This window comes from Sapajus apella, unplaced genomic scaffold, assembly GCF_009761245.1.
Source record: "Sapajus apella isolate SASKATOON/1434 unplaced genomic scaffold, GSC_monkey_1.0 scaffold133, whole genome shotgun sequence".
In the NCBI taxonomy this organism is placed as follows: domain Eukaryota; kingdom Metazoa; phylum Chordata; class Mammalia; order Primates; family Cebidae; genus Sapajus; species Sapajus apella.
This window is the reverse complement of record NW_022437073.1, coordinates 663,951-682,621: the sequence shown is the minus strand read 5'-3', so window position 1 is coordinate 682,621 and position 18,671 is coordinate 663,951. Positions and strand designations below refer to the sequence as shown.

At 36.6% G+C, this 18,671-nt stretch overlaps 1 protein-coding gene across 2 annotated transcripts in view; it reads left to right on the top strand.

Moving 5' to 3' along the window:
* The window catches only part of DBT (dihydrolipoamide branched chain transacylase E2), a 55,807-nt gene that overhangs the window by 22,976 nt on the left and 14,160 nt on the right, over positions 1 to 18,671 (top strand). For both annotated transcript variants that reach the window (XM_032262953.1, XM_032262952.1), the window contains exons 3-7: positions 3,476 to 3,551; positions 7,805 to 7,986; positions 14,855 to 14,976; positions 17,392 to 17,608; positions 18,361 to 18,527. In XM_032262953.1, coding sequence (XP_032118844.1) covers positions 14,965 to 14,976; positions 17,392 to 17,608; positions 18,361 to 18,527 — 396 coding nt within the window. In that variant the 5' untranslated portion in view covers positions 3,476 to 3,551; positions 7,805 to 7,986; positions 14,855 to 14,964. The remainder of the gene's footprint in view (positions 1 to 3,475; positions 3,552 to 7,804; positions 7,987 to 14,854; positions 14,977 to 17,391; positions 17,609 to 18,360; positions 18,528 to 18,671) is intronic.

Here is an 18,671-nt window from a genome sequence, read left to right as displayed (position 1 = left end):
GGAGTTTCGCTCTTGTTACCCAGGCTGGAGTGCAATGGCGCGATCTCGGCTCACCACAACCTCCGCCTCCTGGGTTCAGGCAATTCTCCTGCCTCAGCCTCCTGAGTAGCTGGGATTACAGGCACGCACCACCATGCCCAGCTAATGTTTTGTATTTTTAGTAGAGAGGGGGTTTCACCATGTTGACCAGGATGGTCTTGATCTCTTGACCTCGTGATCCACCCGCCTCGGCCTCCCAAAGTGCTGGGATTACAGGCTTGAGCCACCGCGCCCGGCGAAATTTCAAATACTTTAGCATGGTACACAAAGTCTTTAAAATCTGGGCTGATTTATTGCCACATACCATATATCGGCCGTAGAGAACTGTTTGTTCTTTAACCTTGCCATGAACCATCACATTTTCATGCTCTTGCTGTTCCTTGCATATTGCTTTGTATAGAAGTGCCATAGTGTATTTTCTTGTTTTTGTGTTACTTAGATTGATTTCCAGTTCTTTGTTATAACCCTATACTAACCATTCTTTAGCAAAGTAGAATTACTTATTGAATCAAAACTGTTGATTAAAATTTTTTTTTAAAAAATGCTTTTGATTCTTAATGCTAAACCACTCAGAAAGGTGTCAGGTTCTACTCCAGTCAGCAAGCTGTGAGAGGGCCCAACTTGCTACAGAGGAAGTAAGAGGTACCTAATACCGCCATAACCAAAATGTATTTTGTATTTTTTATTACTAATTTAACTCCTCATATTTAAGAAAATTTTATAACCCTAATTAATTTGTTATATGTTTTATAAGCAAATATGGTTAACAGCAGTCTAAAGATACAGGAGCATTACTGAATAGGTTCAGAGCCATTTGTTAATCTGGAAAAGTTGGGGGGTGGGTGGTCCGTACATGCTTTCAATTGACCAGAAATACTTTCTCTTTTGAGAATAATTACCATACAGTATCATTGGCATCTAAGTGTTACAAAGAAGCTGGGTGTGGTGGCAATACCTCTGTGGTCCCAGCTTACCCAGTACATGGAGGCAGGAGGATTGCTTGAGCCCAGGAGTTTGAGGCTGTAGTGTGCATTCACGCAACTGTGAATGCCTGCTGCCCTCCAGCCTGAGCAACATAGTGAGACTGTCTCTAAAAAAACATTACACTGTTGATGGGAGTGTAAATTAGTTCAATCATTGTGGAAGACAGTGTGGTGATTCCTCAAGGATTTAGAAATAGAAATTCCATTTGACCCAGCAATCCCATTACTGGGTATATACCCAAAGGATTATAAATCATTCTATTATAAAGATACATGCACACATATGTTCATTGCAGCACTGTTTACAATAGCAAAGACCTGGAACCAACCCAAATGTCCATCAATGAGAGACTGGACAAAGAAAATGTGGCACATATACACCATGGAATACTACGCAGCCATAAAAAACGATGAGTTCATGTCCTTTGTAGGGACATGGATGAATCTGGAAACCGTCATTCTCAGCAAACTGACACAAGAACAGAAATTCAAACACCACATGTTCTCACTCATAGGGACAATGAGAACACATGGACATAGGGAGGGGAGCATCAGACACTGGGGTCTGTTGGGGAGGTTAAGGGAGGGACAGCAGGGAGGCGGGGTGGAAGGGTGGGAAGAGATAACCTGGGGAGAAATGCCAGATATAGGTGATGGGGGATGGAGGCAGCAAACCACCTTGCCATGTACGCACCTATTGCAACAATCCTGCATGAACTGCCTAATGTACCCCAGAACCTAAAGTACAATTAAAGAAAAAAAAAGAATAGCATAAGCAAAGGCCAAGTGGGTCGGGGGAGAATGACAAGTCTAAGGAACTAAAAGTAATTTTAATCAAAATGCCGTAAAATAGAAAGGTGAGTCTTAATCCCAAATACATAAGCAAGAGAAAGTTATGAAAAGCCTTGAACAACATATTAGAAAATTAACCTCAATGTAATAAAACAAACATGAATCTGTTTTGGGGAAAAGAGCACTGCCAATGTTAGACACCATGGAGCACAAAGAGGAACTACTCAATTTAACCACTGTTGTAAAGGTTGGCAATGATGTGAGGACAGTAACAAAATCATAGAGGTTACAAGTGATAACTGTAGTTTAGACACGAAATGTGTGATATTGTAATGTAGAATGTTTTAAGTCTTAGCAGTTAACGTGGTTGGAATAGCATTCAAATAGCTTGAATGATTTTCTCAAATGATGCACTATTCTTTTGCTTTTAGCATGGTAGGTATTCAATAACAAGGTAGTGAATTATTAGCTGAAATTAAATAGAAAAGTGTTAGAACACTTCACCAAGAGTGTATACAAATGCCAAACATATGCAAAAGTGTTTGGTCTTATTAGTAATGAGAGAAATGCAAACTAAAAGTATGTTATTTATTTAGATAAAACTACCTAATGAGGAGTGAAAGCATAAGCATCGTGACAAACGTGGAGAGGAACTATCATACAGTATTGATATGAGTGAAACTTTGTAAAATCACTTTGAAAGACTGTTTGGCATTGCTGTCATAAAGTAAGTCAGTGTACACTTTATGATCCAGCAATTCAAGGCCCAGAATATATAAAACAGAAATTTGTATCCACTTGTACTAAGAATACTTGACAAGAATGTTAACATTTGCTTTACTCATAAGAGCTGTAGACTGGAAACAGCCGGGAGTTTCATCAAGAGTAGAATGGGTAAGGAAACAATGATACATTTGTGTAATGAAATAGTATATAACAACAAATGAACAAACTTTGAAAAATTTAATGCTATTTACCACAAAAAGAGAAGAAACTCCCAAACATAATATTGACTGAAAGTAACTATTCAGTAAGTAAATAAATAAGTTATAGTGTTTGATGTTAGGAAAAATAAAAAAGGAGGGATGGGTAGAAATTTGAAAAGGGGTAAAAAATGGAAAGAGGAAAGAGAAGACTTAGGAATAAGTTGGCAGAACATAAGTTTGGACAAACAAGTTTCCATCAAGTTTGCTAGGTATAGAACTACCTGATTTTTAGCCACTAAGAATGAGAAAGAATAGTTATATAAATTCAAAAGAAATCTGTTCATGTTTTCATAGTTTCTTAACTTAAAACAAGGATATCTAGCTGGGTCTCTCTTTGTGTATCTTTGTTCCATTTTCTGTTCATTACATTGTTTCAAAATTTAATTAATTTGTTAGTAGGGCCTTTTATAGCCCTATCACAGCCTGTTTTGGAAGTTGGAAAATGTAAGTTCTGTGGCAGTGCCAATAGATCTGTGTTGCAAAATAATTTATTTAAATCTCTGATGGTTATGAATAACAGTTATGCTTTTAAAAATTATAAAATGCTGTTTTCCTTTCTGTAAGATGGAAGAATTTCTGCCTCTGCCTGAGAACATTCTCTAATTTTAGATGTGAAGATATATATTAGTAATATGTTACATACTTAATGAGATCGTTTCTCATTTGTCTTTGAAGCTCTTCATGGACAGGTTGTTCAGTTCAAGCTCTCAGACATTGGAGAAGGGATTAGAGAAGTAACTGTTAAAGAATGGTAAGTTAATCTGAAAAAAGAAACAAGTAAATTTAAAAATAATTTGAGGAAAAATAACTGTTTAATGGATAGTTGGAATCCATTTAAACTGAGAAACTTCTTTATAAAACACATAATGCATTTTAAAAAGCAATAAGGTAGAATTACCTTATGTTGATGATATAGTGGTGATGGAATTTGTCGTACATCAAAGTATTTTATTCAATGTGATTTAAAACTATCAGGTAGTCTAAGCTCTCTTTACTGTACGAAAATGACTTTAGTAATAATGTAAGTATGTTTGACTTACCATTACCGGTTACAGTTTGCTTGTATATTTAGAAGAGATGAAAATATTTTACCAAAAATCATGAATTAAAATAAATTTTGAAACATTAAAAAATTATCTTTAAAAGGGCCTGAAACAAAAATTTTCATCCTCTCCCTTTTCTTTCTTTCATTTTCTGGAAAAATAGAACCTCTGGGTACCAAACTCAGTTTTAGAGGTTTTTAGAAGTGGCAGGTAAGATGAGTAAATAGATTACTTCCCACCATAGATTTATACCACTAAAGATCCTTTTAAGAATCTTGTTCAACCACCTGAACATTCTTTTCTTGTACTTCTTATTATTGCTTTGTAAGTTAGAAGAGAGCTGTAATAACATAAACATACCTTATGGTCATGTCTCTGGTGGCATTGTGGGATTATGGAAAGAACAATGGATTTCAAATCAGAAGAGCCTGACCTTAAAACTTATTAGCTGTCCTACCTGTGACTCACTTGGTCTCTTAATGTGTCAATGTGGATAACAGAATTTACTCTGTCAACCTCTGGAGTGTTAAAAAGATCAAAATAATGTCTTGTGTAAGAAATGCATTTGGCAATACCTTATTTTCAAGACCAAGACAGTAGTCAAAAATCTTTGTAGATTTTTTTTTCTTTTTTTTTTTTTTTTTGCTAGAGATGGGGTCTTGCTATGTTGACCATGCTCATCTTGAACTCTTGGCCTCAAGTGAGCCTCCCTCCTGGGCCTTCCAAAGTGTTGGGATTACAGGCATGAGCCACTGCACCAACGTTTTTTGGTTGTTTTTTAAAAAACATTTCTTAATTTCTACCTCTTATTCTCTAAACCCATATGTTTAGTATAGGGCTTACAGCTCTTGGGAGAGGAAATCATTTTATTCCTATTAAAATTCTAAAAGCTCCTTTAATGAGAAACTAATCATTTGATTAGTTTTTTAGAAGTTCTTTAAGAAATATTAAGAAGTTTCTTGAATTCTGTTTTTTTCTATAAATAACTAAAGAAATATATATATATATACATATATTGTGTTGCACTTGGTAAAATGCTAAAGGACAGAATTCTATCTTATAAAATGGAGCCTGAGAATAGAAATTTGAATAAGGACGCTTAATTTAATAGAAGGTAGTGTGGTTTTGTGAAAGGGAAAATAAAACCTCATGTATTCTTAGAATTTGTGGGAGCAAATGTATGGAAAAAGAAAAAACTTAAATTTCACAAAGCCTTTGACAAACTTCTGAGACAAGTTTAGATTTTATATGTGATTTTGTGTGAAAGTCTATTTTGTCTGATAGTATAGCCACTCTGCCACTCTAGCTTGCTGTCTTTCTCTCTCTCTCTCTCTCTCTCTCCTTTTTTTTTTTTTTTTTTTTTTAGAAACAAGGTCTTGCTTTGTAGCCCAGGTTGGACTACAAACTCCTGAGATTACAGGTGAGCCATCACCCCTGGCCTTGTGTGACATATCTTTATCCTTTTACTTTTTACCCATTTGTGTTGTTGAATTTAAATATATTTCTTAGCATATAGTTGGAGCATTTTTTTAGAATCTATCCTGACAATCTTTGCCTTTTTATTGGAGTGCGTAAACTTTTTACTGTATATTTAAAGTTATTTGCTTTGTGGTTGCCCTGAGGATTACAATTAACATGTTAATTTAAAACATTATAATTTGGATTAGTAGAAAATTTCAACAGAATATAAAAATGTGCTCCAATATAGCTCTATCACCTCTTCCTTCCTTTTTCTATTTCTGTCATATGTATTCCTGTTTTTCTTTTTTAGAATTATCATTCCATTAGCCAGGCATGGTGGCACACGCCTGTAGTCTCAGCAACTTGGGAGGCTGAGGTGAGAGAATGGCTTGAGCCCAGGATGCAGAGGTTGCAGTGAGCCAGGATTGCGCCGCTGCATTCCAGTCTGGGCAACAGAGTGAGACCCTGTCTCAAAAAAGCAAAACAAATAATTCTTATTCCACATTGAAAGTACTCCATTTTTAAGCATCATAAAGCACATCAACACAGTTTTATAAGTATTGCTTTAATGTGGCTGTCTTATAAATCAGATAGGATTTTTTTAAAGTTACAAACAAAATACAGATGTGGCCAGGTGTGGTGGCTCACCCCTGTTATCCCAATACTTTGGGAGGCCAAGGTAGGAAAATTGATTGAGGCCAGGAGCTCCAGACCAGCCTGGGCAACATAGCCAGACCCTGCCTCCACCACTACCACCAACAACAACCCAGATGCTCCTTGTCTTATGATGGGGATAAGTCCTAGGCCCATCAAAACTAAAATGTCTTAAGTTGAAAATGCATTTAATATATCTAATCTATCAAACATTATAGTTTAGCCTAGCCTACCTTAAACATGCTCAGAACACTTTCCTTAACCCACAGTTGGGCAAAATCATTTAATACACAGTCTATTTTATAAAGAACTGTTGAATATCTTAAGCAGTTTATTGAATACTGAAAATGAAAAACAGAGGGGTTGTATAGAAACTCAAACTACTGTTTCTTACTGAATGCATATTGCTTTTACACCATCATAAAGTTGAAAAACTGTAAAAGTCAGAGGCCATCTGTAGTGACAGTTCTCTGGGGATTTTGCTTTTTGTGGTGATCCAAAAACTAGGTTTCCCCTTACAGTGGCTGCAAGGCTGCTGATTTGGCTCCTGCTGTGCTAGGAAAAGGATGGAAATTGAAAAAGTTAAAATACTACAAAACTCAGCCATTTTTCCTGAACACATCCTTCTCAGTTGTTGCAAGCCTTTTTTTTGAATTCCAAAATTCTTACAAAATGGATTTTTAACAACTTTCGTCACTGTACTTGTTGCTTACATGGAAAAGCAGATTTGTGGATATCTTAACCCACCATTCTGGAAGTGAAAGCATGTGCTTTTAAACCTGGTTTCTATGTCATGGGTGCTGTTTTATCACCACCTGAGGACTGGTCAAGGCAGGAAGACAAGAAGCAAGAATGACAATTATGTGTTGCTGACAATAAGTCAGAATTGTGCTAGAGACATTAAGAATGCCATTATAATCAAAATTAGATGTATTATTTCAGGTTTGGTTCCATTCCTCCTATTTTGTTTGCCAAGACTATCTAGAAAAGCCTGTAAAGTATATCTAAAATGATTAAGAGGTTAGAATGACTTTACGTAAGAACAGGCTAAAATAATTTTAGAAAGAAAGACTGGGAGAACTCCCATCTAAAATTCATGAAATTACAAAGGATTGAGGACATCAATTTTTAAACTTACTTCTGGAAGTATTGGGCATCCCTTAAAGTTTAGAAAAGAATAACATAAGACAGTAGAAGGGAATACCACTTTAAAAATGTATTTTTGGGCCGGGCGCGGTGGCTCAAGCCTGTAATCCCAGCACTTTGGGAGGCCGAGGCGGGTGGATCACGAGGTCAAGAGATCGAGACCATCCTGGTCAACATGGTGAAACCCCGTCTCTACTAAAAATACAAAAAAAAATTAGCTGGGCATGGTGGCACGTGCCTGTAATCCCAGCTACTCAGGAGGCTGAGGCAGGAGAATTACCTGAACCCAGGAGGCGGAGGTTGCGGTGAGCCGAGATCGCGCCATTGCACTCCAGCCTGGGTAACAAGAGCGAAACTCCGTCTCGGGAAAAAAAAAAAAAAAAATAAATAAATAAATAAAAATGTATTTTTAAAACTTGTTTTTCTAATAAATGGGTCAGACAGAAAACCTGAGAGTTTAATTAAATTTTTGGATTATAGACTATGAATTGCTTAAAATTTTTTTGCGTATTTCTTGCAGATACATTGAAGAGATTCTGGAAGTCATTATAGTCTTTTCTGAAACATTTCTTAGTACACCATCTGAAAGTAAATGCTGCGATAGATGAATACCGATATAATTCAGCATGGCATTTATATCCTTAATATGACTGTACTTATGATTGTTTATGTAAAAGTGTCTCATTTCTTTTTCTTTTAGGTATGTAAAAGAAGGAGATACAGTGTCTCAGTTTGATAGCATCTGTGAAGTTCAAAGTGATAAAGCTTCTGTTACCATCACTAGTCGTTATGATGGAGTCATTAAAAAACTCTATTATAATCTGGATGATATTGCCTATGTGGGGAAGCCATTAGTAGACATAGAAACAGAGGCTTTAAAAGGTATTGTAAGTCTGTTAATCTATTTTACCGAATTAATTATTGCTCTCTTTTTGCCATTGGGTCACAATTAAAAGTGACCTTTGCTTTTTTTTTTTTCAATTCCTATTTATTTTTGGCTCTTGAAAAATGTAATCTCTTCAACATATTTCAATAAATTGTAATCTTTTCAATCCTTTCAACACAAAATAGAAATCTGAAGTGTAGATTAGACAAAACCAGAGGTGGGAGGAAAAGGCAATAGCCCAAGGAAGAGATGAGATGTTGCAAAAAAGCCGGAGGATGTCCCATCTTTTCTCCTCTGGGGAATGACTCAAACATTCAGGTGGCATTGTACACTGTTCCACATAAGTCAGTGATGTTATTCCTTTTGGAGGGGTAAGAAAGGGTGGGATGGACTTTTAGTAACTTACAGATTTTGAGTTGGAGGTTTAGAAGCCAAAATCAGGAAAATTGAAAAGGTTCTCGGTGAGTCATCATTTTCTTTTGGCCAGTTTCCATGTTAAAAATGTGTACAGTAACACTTCATTTACCTGAAGGCCTGCCTTCTGGATACCTTAGTGTTCAAAGAGGCAACAAGCTCTCTCAGTAATTAAAGATTCAGGCTGTAAATACTGGCCACTAAGAGCAAAAATTGGAGTATCTAAAGAATAAATCTAATGTAATGGATTGCTCTGTTTGCCACTAATACAAAAACAAAAAGCACTCTTGTTGGGGATGGTTATAAACCTTTTCAAGAGAAGTTGAAGAGAAAAGAAGGAAAATTATAATGAAAGCAAAGATACCAGCATTTAGAAGGAGCAGCAACCATGGGACTTACAAGTGGTAGATGTCCTGCCGAGAGGGAATTCATCATAAGAATGTTACAGAGGAAAGCTAAAACAATTGGCAGTTCCAGTGCAGGCAGCTGGCTGGCTGACTCAGAAGTTCCTTGCAGCACTGTTGTGGTATACCGAAGGTCATCTAGGAAACAGTTTTGATACTAGGCACTTCAAGAGCAATAGATTCTGTGACAGAACTCCTAGGCTGGCATTCCACCTTGAAAGTGCTGAGATCAAGATATCTCAGTAGTGTAATTCAGAAGTCTAAAAGGAGTAATTGATTTACAGTGCCTGGCTGACACTTAGTACTGCAGTCTATAGAACAATAACTCATTATAATCTTTTTTTTTTAAGATTCACATCATATAATTTATAAATTTTTTACACTTACTATTCTGTGAGGTATTCCACTTTAACAGATGAAGAAACTAAACCCAACTAGAAAGGTTGGACGATTTGCTCAATGGTCAGTGACAGGACCAAAGTTAGAACTTACATGTCTGAGTCCTTGTCCAGAATATTTTCTACTATGATATGTTGCCTCTGAAAGCTAGAAGATGATTTATTGAAGGCTTCCTACTACTTAAATTTTTATTATTATAAAAGCAGGTGGTGTGCATTGCAGAAAGTTCTAAAAGATAGAAAACCAACACAACAACAAAAATCCTAATATTCACAAATCACACTCAGTGTATTAGCATGTATCATTCCAGACATTTTTCTAGGTCATACATGTACATGTAGGTAATTTTTTTAACTGAAATAATATATTGCATATGCCATAGTCTAATCTGTTTGCTTTGTTCATCTGTGTTTTCATGACAGTACATTTCAATTTTATTTTGTTGTTTGTTTGTTTGAGGCAGAGTCTCGTTCTGTCACTCAGGCTGGTGTGCAGTGGTGCAATCTTGGCTTACTGCACCCTCTACATCCCAGATTCAAGCGATTTTCCCATCTCAGCCTCCTGAGTAGCTGGGACTATAGGTGTGCGCCACTGTGCCTGGCTAATATTTGTATTTTTTTGTAGAGATGGTTTTACCATATTGGCCAGGCTGGTCTTAAACTCCTGACCTCAAGTGATCTGCCCTTCCCAGCCTCCCAAACTGCTGGAATTACAGGCATGAGACACCACTCCTGGCCCATTTGCATTTTATATGATTCACGGACCATATTTAAATTTCCTGAATTATCCTCAAAATATGGGGGATATTGATATTTCAGTTGATTTTTTTTTTAATCAGGGTCCAATATAGGACCATATGTTGCACCTAGTTATATCCCTTAAGTATCTTTTAGTCTAGCTCATCCTCCTCTACTTTTGTTTCATGACACTGATTTGAAGAGATTGCCTTTGTTTCACAGAATGTCAAACTTTTTGGATTTGCCTTGTTGCATTGTGGTGTTATTTAACTTGTTCCTCTAGTCCTTCTATTTCCCGTAAACTGGAAGTAAGTTTTAAAGGCTGAATTCAGGCTGGGCGCAGTGGCTCACGTCTGTAATCCCAGCACTTTGGGAGGCCAGGGTGAATCACTTGAGGTCAGGAGTTCAAGACCAGCCTGACCAACATGGTGAAACCCCATGTCTACTAAAAATACAAAAATTAGTATACCCCTGTTGTCCTGACTACTCACACAGAGGAAACCCTGCCTCAAAACCAAAACAAAACTAAAATGAACTCAGTTTAATTTGTGTTACACCGAGTTCTCTTTACAGCTGATGTGGTGACAGATGCTTTCTCTAGCCTCTATTTATTTAATACAATAAAATGATTACTCACTTTTCTAAACAGCTAAAGCTCTTTGTACCAAAACTTTTCAAAAACTGTTTTTTTGAGAGAGATAATTAATTTTCAATTTTAATCAATAATTAAAGTTTCATATGTGTTACTTCTTAAAGTGAGGCTATTGAGTAAGCTTTTCTGATTATGCAGACATGTTATGAACATTCACTGTTGTACTATAAACAGCACAATTCTGCATTTGATTTTTAGTTTTCCAGTCTGTTTAGATTGTCCTTGTGCCAGGTCATCACCCACCTTCCTAACTTTCTGAGAAGACAACCAAGTTTGTTAAGAAATATTTGCTAAAAATGGTAAATAGGAGCTGATTGAGAGTCTAAATACCTTTCCTCTGGGTCAAGTGCACGTTTTTAATGCTGAGGCTATGTGGCACCTATTTTAGGTACTCTGGGCCATGAAGCTATGTTAAGATGAAGTTGCCAGGATGCTCCACCTGCAGATAAGTGGAGAATTACTATACCTAATTGAGAGGTACCATGGGGCAGTGAAGGGAAGAGAAAGAGGGACGTAAGCTTTAGCAGAATACTTTATAAAACTAATATTATTCTGCCATTATATTGCATTTACCCCTTAACGTCAGCTTCTATTATTGATTGGTTTCTCTGTGCTAATGCTATGTATACATCTCATTTAACAAATGTAATAGCTGCATTTGACACATGGACTGTTGAGACTCTGAGAGGTTAAATAATCTGCCTGTGATCACATAGCTAGTAAGTGGTGGAGCCAGGATTTCACCCCAGCTCCGTTTAATGCAAAGCCCATGCTCTAACCATATTGTTATATTGATAATTTAGTTCAGAAAGGATAGATATCAGCTTCATTCCGCATCTAGGGCAATGGGACTGACTTTCTTTCTTTTCTTCTTTTTTTTTTTTTTTTGAGACAGAGTCTCGCACTGTTGCCCAGGCTGTAGTGCAGTGGCACGATCTCAGCTCACTGCAGTCTCTGCCTCCTGGATTCAAGGAATTCTGCCTCACCCTCCTGAGTAGCTGGGACTATAGGCGTGTGTCACCACACTCAGCTAATTTTTTTGTATTTTTAGTAGACACGGGGTTTCAGCATGTTGGCCAGGATGGTCTCAATCTCCTGACCTCATGATCTGCCTAACTCGGCCTCCCAAAGTGCTAGGGTTATAGGCATGAGCCACGGCACCCGGCCAGCACTTACTTTTCTAACACTGTACATATGCATATTTACAAAATTCTGCTAAAACAACACTGTTTAATTTGTAAATATATAGATTTTATAATATTGAAATGTTTACCAGGATTAGTACAAAATGTTTTAAAGAAAAGCTCTTTGACATAAAACCATTCCAAGAATGTAGTGCATCATATAATTAAATTATATTCAGTAACATAAATTGCATGGTTCAATGCTAGTCATAGTAGGTGCTCTTGGTAGCTATAACTGTTCATTTTGTACAGCCTATTGTAGATTAGAGTGTAATGCTAAAAACACTAAAATCACATCAATTGGGGAGACTTGTGAAATTTAAGTTTGGTCAACTTCATCCCCCTTAGAGTCCATTTCTACAGTGGTAACATTGAGAAATCTGTCCTGCGTACTCGTAATATTTTTGTAATCATCAGAGAAGAAAATGTGTAAAAACACTGAAGGAGGCCAAGGCAGGAGGATCACTTGAAGCCAGGAGTTCAAGACCAGCCTGGGCAACATAGTGAGACCATGTTTCCGTTAAAAAAAATGAATAAATAAAACAAACACTTTGAAGATAATTTAAAGTGCTGTGTAGTAAGGTGGTATTTTATTACTTGGTTAAGAGACAGCTTTCTTCCAACAGCTACATGACTACTACAAATAATATATGAGTGACTTCTCACAAGTAAGTTTGTCACTCATTTACACCCAAATTACTCTAAAAGGGTAGTACTATGTAGGTGATATATCACAAAATGTTTTCCAGAAAGTGAGTAGCAATAAATTAGTTGGTCTTTTGGAAATATGTAATAATTTTTGTATATGATATATTTGGATATTTATACATTCTCTTCAGCAAATATGCATTATCCAAGTTAGCATGGGAGTTCCTACCATACTGGGGTTCCTACCATTGAATCCCCTGATTTTCCTTTGGATCTTGGCTCCCCATGCTAATCTTTCTTACTCATGTCTCCAATGATTTTAACAGATGTGGAGAATATACAGGGTTTCTGATAATTCAATAAAATTATGCCTTGAACTATAGGGGTTGTATTCTAGCTACTTTGACTAGTAATAAAATTTACTAGGGCCATTAACTAATGGAAACAGCACAGACTGAGTCAGCCCTAGGATTCATTTCAGCTCTTAGATTTATTAATCTGACCTTGAGCCAATCCGTTCATCTGTCAAACGTCACTCTTCAAACTGTCTGTAAAATAGGGATAATAGCACCTGTCTTAAACAATTCAAATGAAAATAATACCTATCTTAAACAGTAAATTAAGACACTGAATATATAGCACAGTATTTGACACATAATAGATGCTCAATAAAAATTTTGGGTTTTTTTCTCTTCCCTTCCTCACCTTTAGGAGAATTTTTTTGCAGCTCCACTGGGCCAATTCATAGACTAGTTAGAGGAATGAATAGACTGTATTATCACAGTGGTAGCAGTAGAAGATTTTTATTTACCTAGAACTGAATGTCAAATTTGTCAAAGCAAATTCAGTTTTCTGCTCATTTTCAGAAGCTCTGTCAGTCTTTAATTTACCAATTCAGACAGCTTCTGTTATACATCACTGATTTCCTAATAGCAGAATTTGACAATTAAATGCTCTCAGAAAATTTCTTTTTTGCTTGCAGAAAAATATGCTAGTAGCCTAAGACAGTTTTTCTAATAACAGGAAGCCAGAGCTAGAGAATAAAACAATTAGCATTAGCCACAGCATTTCTTTTCTCTTTTTCTTTTTGAGACAGTCTTGCTCTGTCACCCAACCTGTAGTTCAGTCATGCAATCATGACTCATTGCAGCCTTGACCTCTTGGGCCCAAGCAGTCCTCCCACTTCAGCCTTCTGAGTAGCTGGGACCACAGGCATACACCACCACACCTGGCTAATTTTTAAATTTTTTGTAGAGAGAGTCTCACTATGTTGCTTAGTCTGATCTTGAACTCCTAGCCTTAGGCAGTTCTCCTGCCTTTACCTCTCAGAGTGGTGGGATTACAGGTATGAGCAACCATGCCCGACCACCACAGCATTTCTGAAACTATTTAAGGCAGAGCAAAATTTTAAGTGCTGTGTCATCTCAGGAAAGTGTTTAAGATTGTCAAATATTTTATATGATTCTTTTGCAGGGTTTTTTTGAGACTGTGTCTCACTTTTTCACCCAACCTAGAGTACAGTGGCACCAACATGTCTCACTGCAGGCTTGACTTCCTAGGCTTAAGTGATTCTCCCCCCCGCATCTTCCTGTGTAGCTAGGACCACAGGCATGTGCTATCATACCCAGCTAATTTTTAAAATTCACTTGTAGAGACAGGGAGTCTCATTTTATTGCTTGGGCTGGTCTTGAACTCCTCGGCTAGAGTCAGTGATTCACCCACCTTGGCTTGCCAGAGTGTTGGGATTATAGGTGTGAGCCACTGCACCCAACCCAAGTTTTTAATATAATCTATCTTACATTTGATCCTTATTTCATGCTGTTTATAAATGTAAATTAGTATTTTATTAGAAAAATGTTTAAAATACAACACTGTCATCCAGGCTAGAGTGCAGGGATGCAATCATAGCTCACTGCAGCTTCGACCTCTTGGGCTCAAGCAATCTTCCCACCTCTGTTTCCCAAGTAACCGGAACAACAGGCGTGTGCCACCAAGCTCAGCTAATTTGTAAATTTTTTTGTACAGATAGGGTCTCAAATGTACAGCTAGTCTGGAATGCCTGGGCTCAGGTGATCCTGCTGCCTTGACCTCCCAAATTGCTGGGATTACAGGCATAAGCCACTGTACCCGGCCACAACAGGTTTTAAAATTTCTTGAGGAAAACACTCATTTTTTTTAACTTGTAGCTGGCATATTATTTCAACAGGAGTGACATATCCACCAGGCACTAATAATTAAACAGTACCAGGTGCCAGCACACACATACCCCAACTCTACACATACCATTAGGTTAGTTGTCTTTTCCTATTCTGAAGTAGTTCAACTGTTATACATTTAGACTATAAACTTAATTTACATATTATAGGCCACTATGATTTTTTTTTTTTTTAATTTTCAACTGAAGTTAAATTTTACCTTGTTACCAGATTCAGAAGAAGATGTTGTTGAAACTCCTGCAGTGTCTCATGATGAACATACACACCAAGAAATAAAGGGCCGAAAAACACTGGCAACTCCTGCAGTTCGCCGTCTGGCAATGGAAAACAATGTAAGTTTTCTTAATTTTAAACCTGAGATTGCATAGAAAGTGTACATTTGTATCTGAAAAATTAGCCAACTCTCTTGTGACAAAATGGCTCAGTGATTTAAGGAAACACGAAAATATTTGCTACTGAAAAATGATAGTTGCATAAAAGTACATGGGAGAAACGAGACGTTGTAAACTTATTACTTACCATCAGTGGAGCAGTGTGGTTTTATTATTCTTTCTTGGAGCCTAATAACACTAAGAGCTACCATTTATTAAGCATTTGTAAATGCCAGGTCAGGTGTTCTAGAGGCACAGGACTAGATAGGAGTTTGAAGGAGGGAAAACCTGTCAAGGGAATGAAGGAAGCAGGATAAGAAAGGGAAGAGAAGGGAAATTGGCCAGACATGGATATGGTATCAAGCATGTGGTCTGTCCCAAAGCTTGCCGTGGTCCTAACGCAAAAAAGGACTGATTTGAGGGAGAAGGGGAGAACCACAGAATTACTGCTTTGAGGCAAGGAAGTTGGCCTTTTGTATTTCCTCTGTAAGTCATTGACTGAATGGAGGGTGGAATGCCAGGCAAGGTGGCTCCCTGGCACTGTGATAGGTATTCACATATTATCTTACTTAACCCTGTAAGATAAGGAGCTGTTTTAAGACGTGGAGGGTTTAAGTAACTAGTCTAAGGTCATACAACTAACACAGCAGCAGAGCCAGAATTCAAAAGTGAGTCTATGTCACTCCAAATCCTGTGCTCTTAGACGTTAGATATGGCATCAACAATCATTGCCTCCATTATTTGAGCACATATGTGTCAGACACTATAGACATTATCTGTAATCCTCACAAGGACCCTTCAGGAAGGTTGACTGACTTATCTAAAACCAAGTAAGCTGAACTAGGCATTTGAACACAAATCTGCCTGGTTCTGAAGCCTCGATACTTTTCACTGTGCCCCACAATGAGACTCTTCGTTTGCCTCTTTTTGAGAAAAGTAAAGTTGCTGTGGGAAAAAATAAAAGTTTATATTTTGTGAAATATGTAATAGAGTCATTAAAATGTTCAAATCCTTTCAGCCAGTTATCCTGCCACTGGGAAACTATCCCAAGAAAATAGGATACGTCCTTCCTTGTATTTTATATAACCAAAAATTAGAAGATGCATACGTGTTCAAAGTCAAATTATGTTATGTATGCTTGATGAAATTTTATGTAGCCATTAAATGTGTTTAAGTATGAAGACCATTTAGCATAACAGAAAATAGATATAGTAACATGGAACACTATGTTATTAAGGGCATCAGATGAAATAGTGATTTAACATATTGTTTTGAATTCTATAAAGCATTTAAATATTCTTTTTCTTAATAATATAGAAAGAAATATATAGAAGAAATGTGTGATTTCGCTTTCCTAAAACACTCCCTAAAGATGTGTATAGAATACTTGGGTAGAGTACTTGTATGATCGCTAAAAATTAAATATAAGATTTAGTTATCAGAAATCATCCTTTTTCTTTCATTTTGCATATTTATGAATTGAGTTTAAAATTAAGAACCAGTGGCATTTACAGTTGTTTGTAACTGCCTAAAAATTATTTAAATTTTCAGAGTCCATTTGTTGCAAACTTAGCGTTTGCCTTAGTGAAGTCCTTTATTATTTTAGATATCCTTAGAGATGCACTAATACAAATGAAGTGGGGCCGATCCCTAGGAAATTAATACATGCTATGTATGAGGAGATCATTCCAAGATTTTATGTTTATTTGTATTTAAATAGATTTAAGTGTTTTGTACTGATCTTTCCAAACCAACTACCAGAAAAATAACTAATTTGAGAGAGCTTTTGTATTATGATTATTTAAGTTGTTAACGTTTTTAACTGGTAGCCAACATCAGAAACATTGGTCTAATACTGTTACAGCATTTAATTTCTCCTTAAATTCTCAGTTCTCCCTCTTGTTATGTAGTCCCTAAGAATAGAAAGGTTTGAGTTAGAATTATGCAAGAGATTTTAAAACACTTGAGTATAAAAATGTAAGTTTTCAGCTGGGCATAGTGGCTCACGCCTGTAATCCCAACACTTTTGGGAGGCTGAGGTGGGAGAATGGCTTGAAGCTTGTTGTTCAAGAGCAGCCAGGGCAACAGAGTGAGACTCTGTCTCTGCAAAAAAAAATTTTTTTAAGTACATTTTCATAAATAGCTCTAGATTATATATAATATAGATACCTGATGGTTACCACATGCACATATGAACAGTGTATACAAAAGTAATAAATGATTACTTAGGTAGAAAATGAAAAGGTTATTTCCTTTTACTAATTTGTTAGACATATATATATGCATATTATTTTCAATTGATCAACATCCATTTTGAAACTTTAATAATGTTTTTAAGTAGTTTTATTTTTGGCATTAAAATATATCATTTTTTAGATTAAGCTGAGCGAAGTTGTTGGCTCAGGAAAAGATGGCAGAATACTTAAAGAAGATATCCTCAACTATTTGGAAAAGCAGACAGGAGCTATATTACCTCCTTCACCCAAAGCTGAAATTATGCCACCTCCACCAAAGCCAAAAGACATGACTATTCCCATACCCGTATCAAAACCTCCGGTATTCACAGGCAAAGACAAAACAGAACCCATAAAAGGTAATGATAATAATAATATAAGGCAATAGTTATTTTATTTTGGGGGAAGCTATCTCAGTAGGTAAATGTATGTAATATGGTGTTTTGAAGTCTTACTTAAGAGAAAGTTCAACTTCAGTCAGTATATAATTGTTTAATGGTAAAATAACATAGTTTTTCCAGAAAACACTCCCCATTTATATGTACTGTTTTTCTGAAGGTAATACATTAGCAGGTTTCTTCGTATACTGACGGTTGCTGTTTGAAGACACATGCAGGATATTTTAAACATTCACTATTTGTAGTTCTTAATTTGTTATTTATAAACTCTTGGAATGATTAACTTCCAAAAGAGTGGCTTTGCAGGAAAGCTGTTAGGGAAATACATGGCTTGCATTCTTTTGAATCGTTTATATAACACAGCGTTTAAAGCAGTTACCTGCTACGTTATTGCATTTGCGACTGTCATGATGCAGTCAATGTTCCAGCTTTGAAATTAGTGACTTCCGGTGTGACGTAATGTAAGGAAGAGAGTAGTGTGAGGAAAGGTTTAACTGAGAAAGAAAAGCACATTAGAGAACCTTCCATTTTAGTTTTTCTTTTTCTTTTCTTTTCTTTTTTTTTTTGAGATTGAATCTCCCTTTGTCACCCAGGCTGCAGCGCAGTGGCGTGACCTCTGCTCACTGCAATCTCTGCTTCCCAGGTTCAACAACTTTAGTTTCTTAACGGGATTTAAGAATTTAAATAAATGAATAACAATTGGATGCTTTCAGGTTTTCAGAAAGCAATGGTCAAGACTATGTCTGCAGCCCTGAAGATACCTCATTTTGGTTATTGTGATGAAGTTGACCTTACTGAACTGGTTAAGCTCCGAGAAGAATTAAAACCCATTGCTTTTGCTCGTGGAATTAAACTCACCTTTATGCCTTTCTTCTTAAAGGTGAGATTTCACTCATTGCAAGCAAGGCTTGAGTAGAACATTTATTTGTTTGTTTGTTTTTTGAGATGGAATTTTGCTCTTTTCACCCAGGCTGGAGTGCAATGGTGTAATCTCAGCTCACCGCAACCTCTGCCTCTTGGGTTC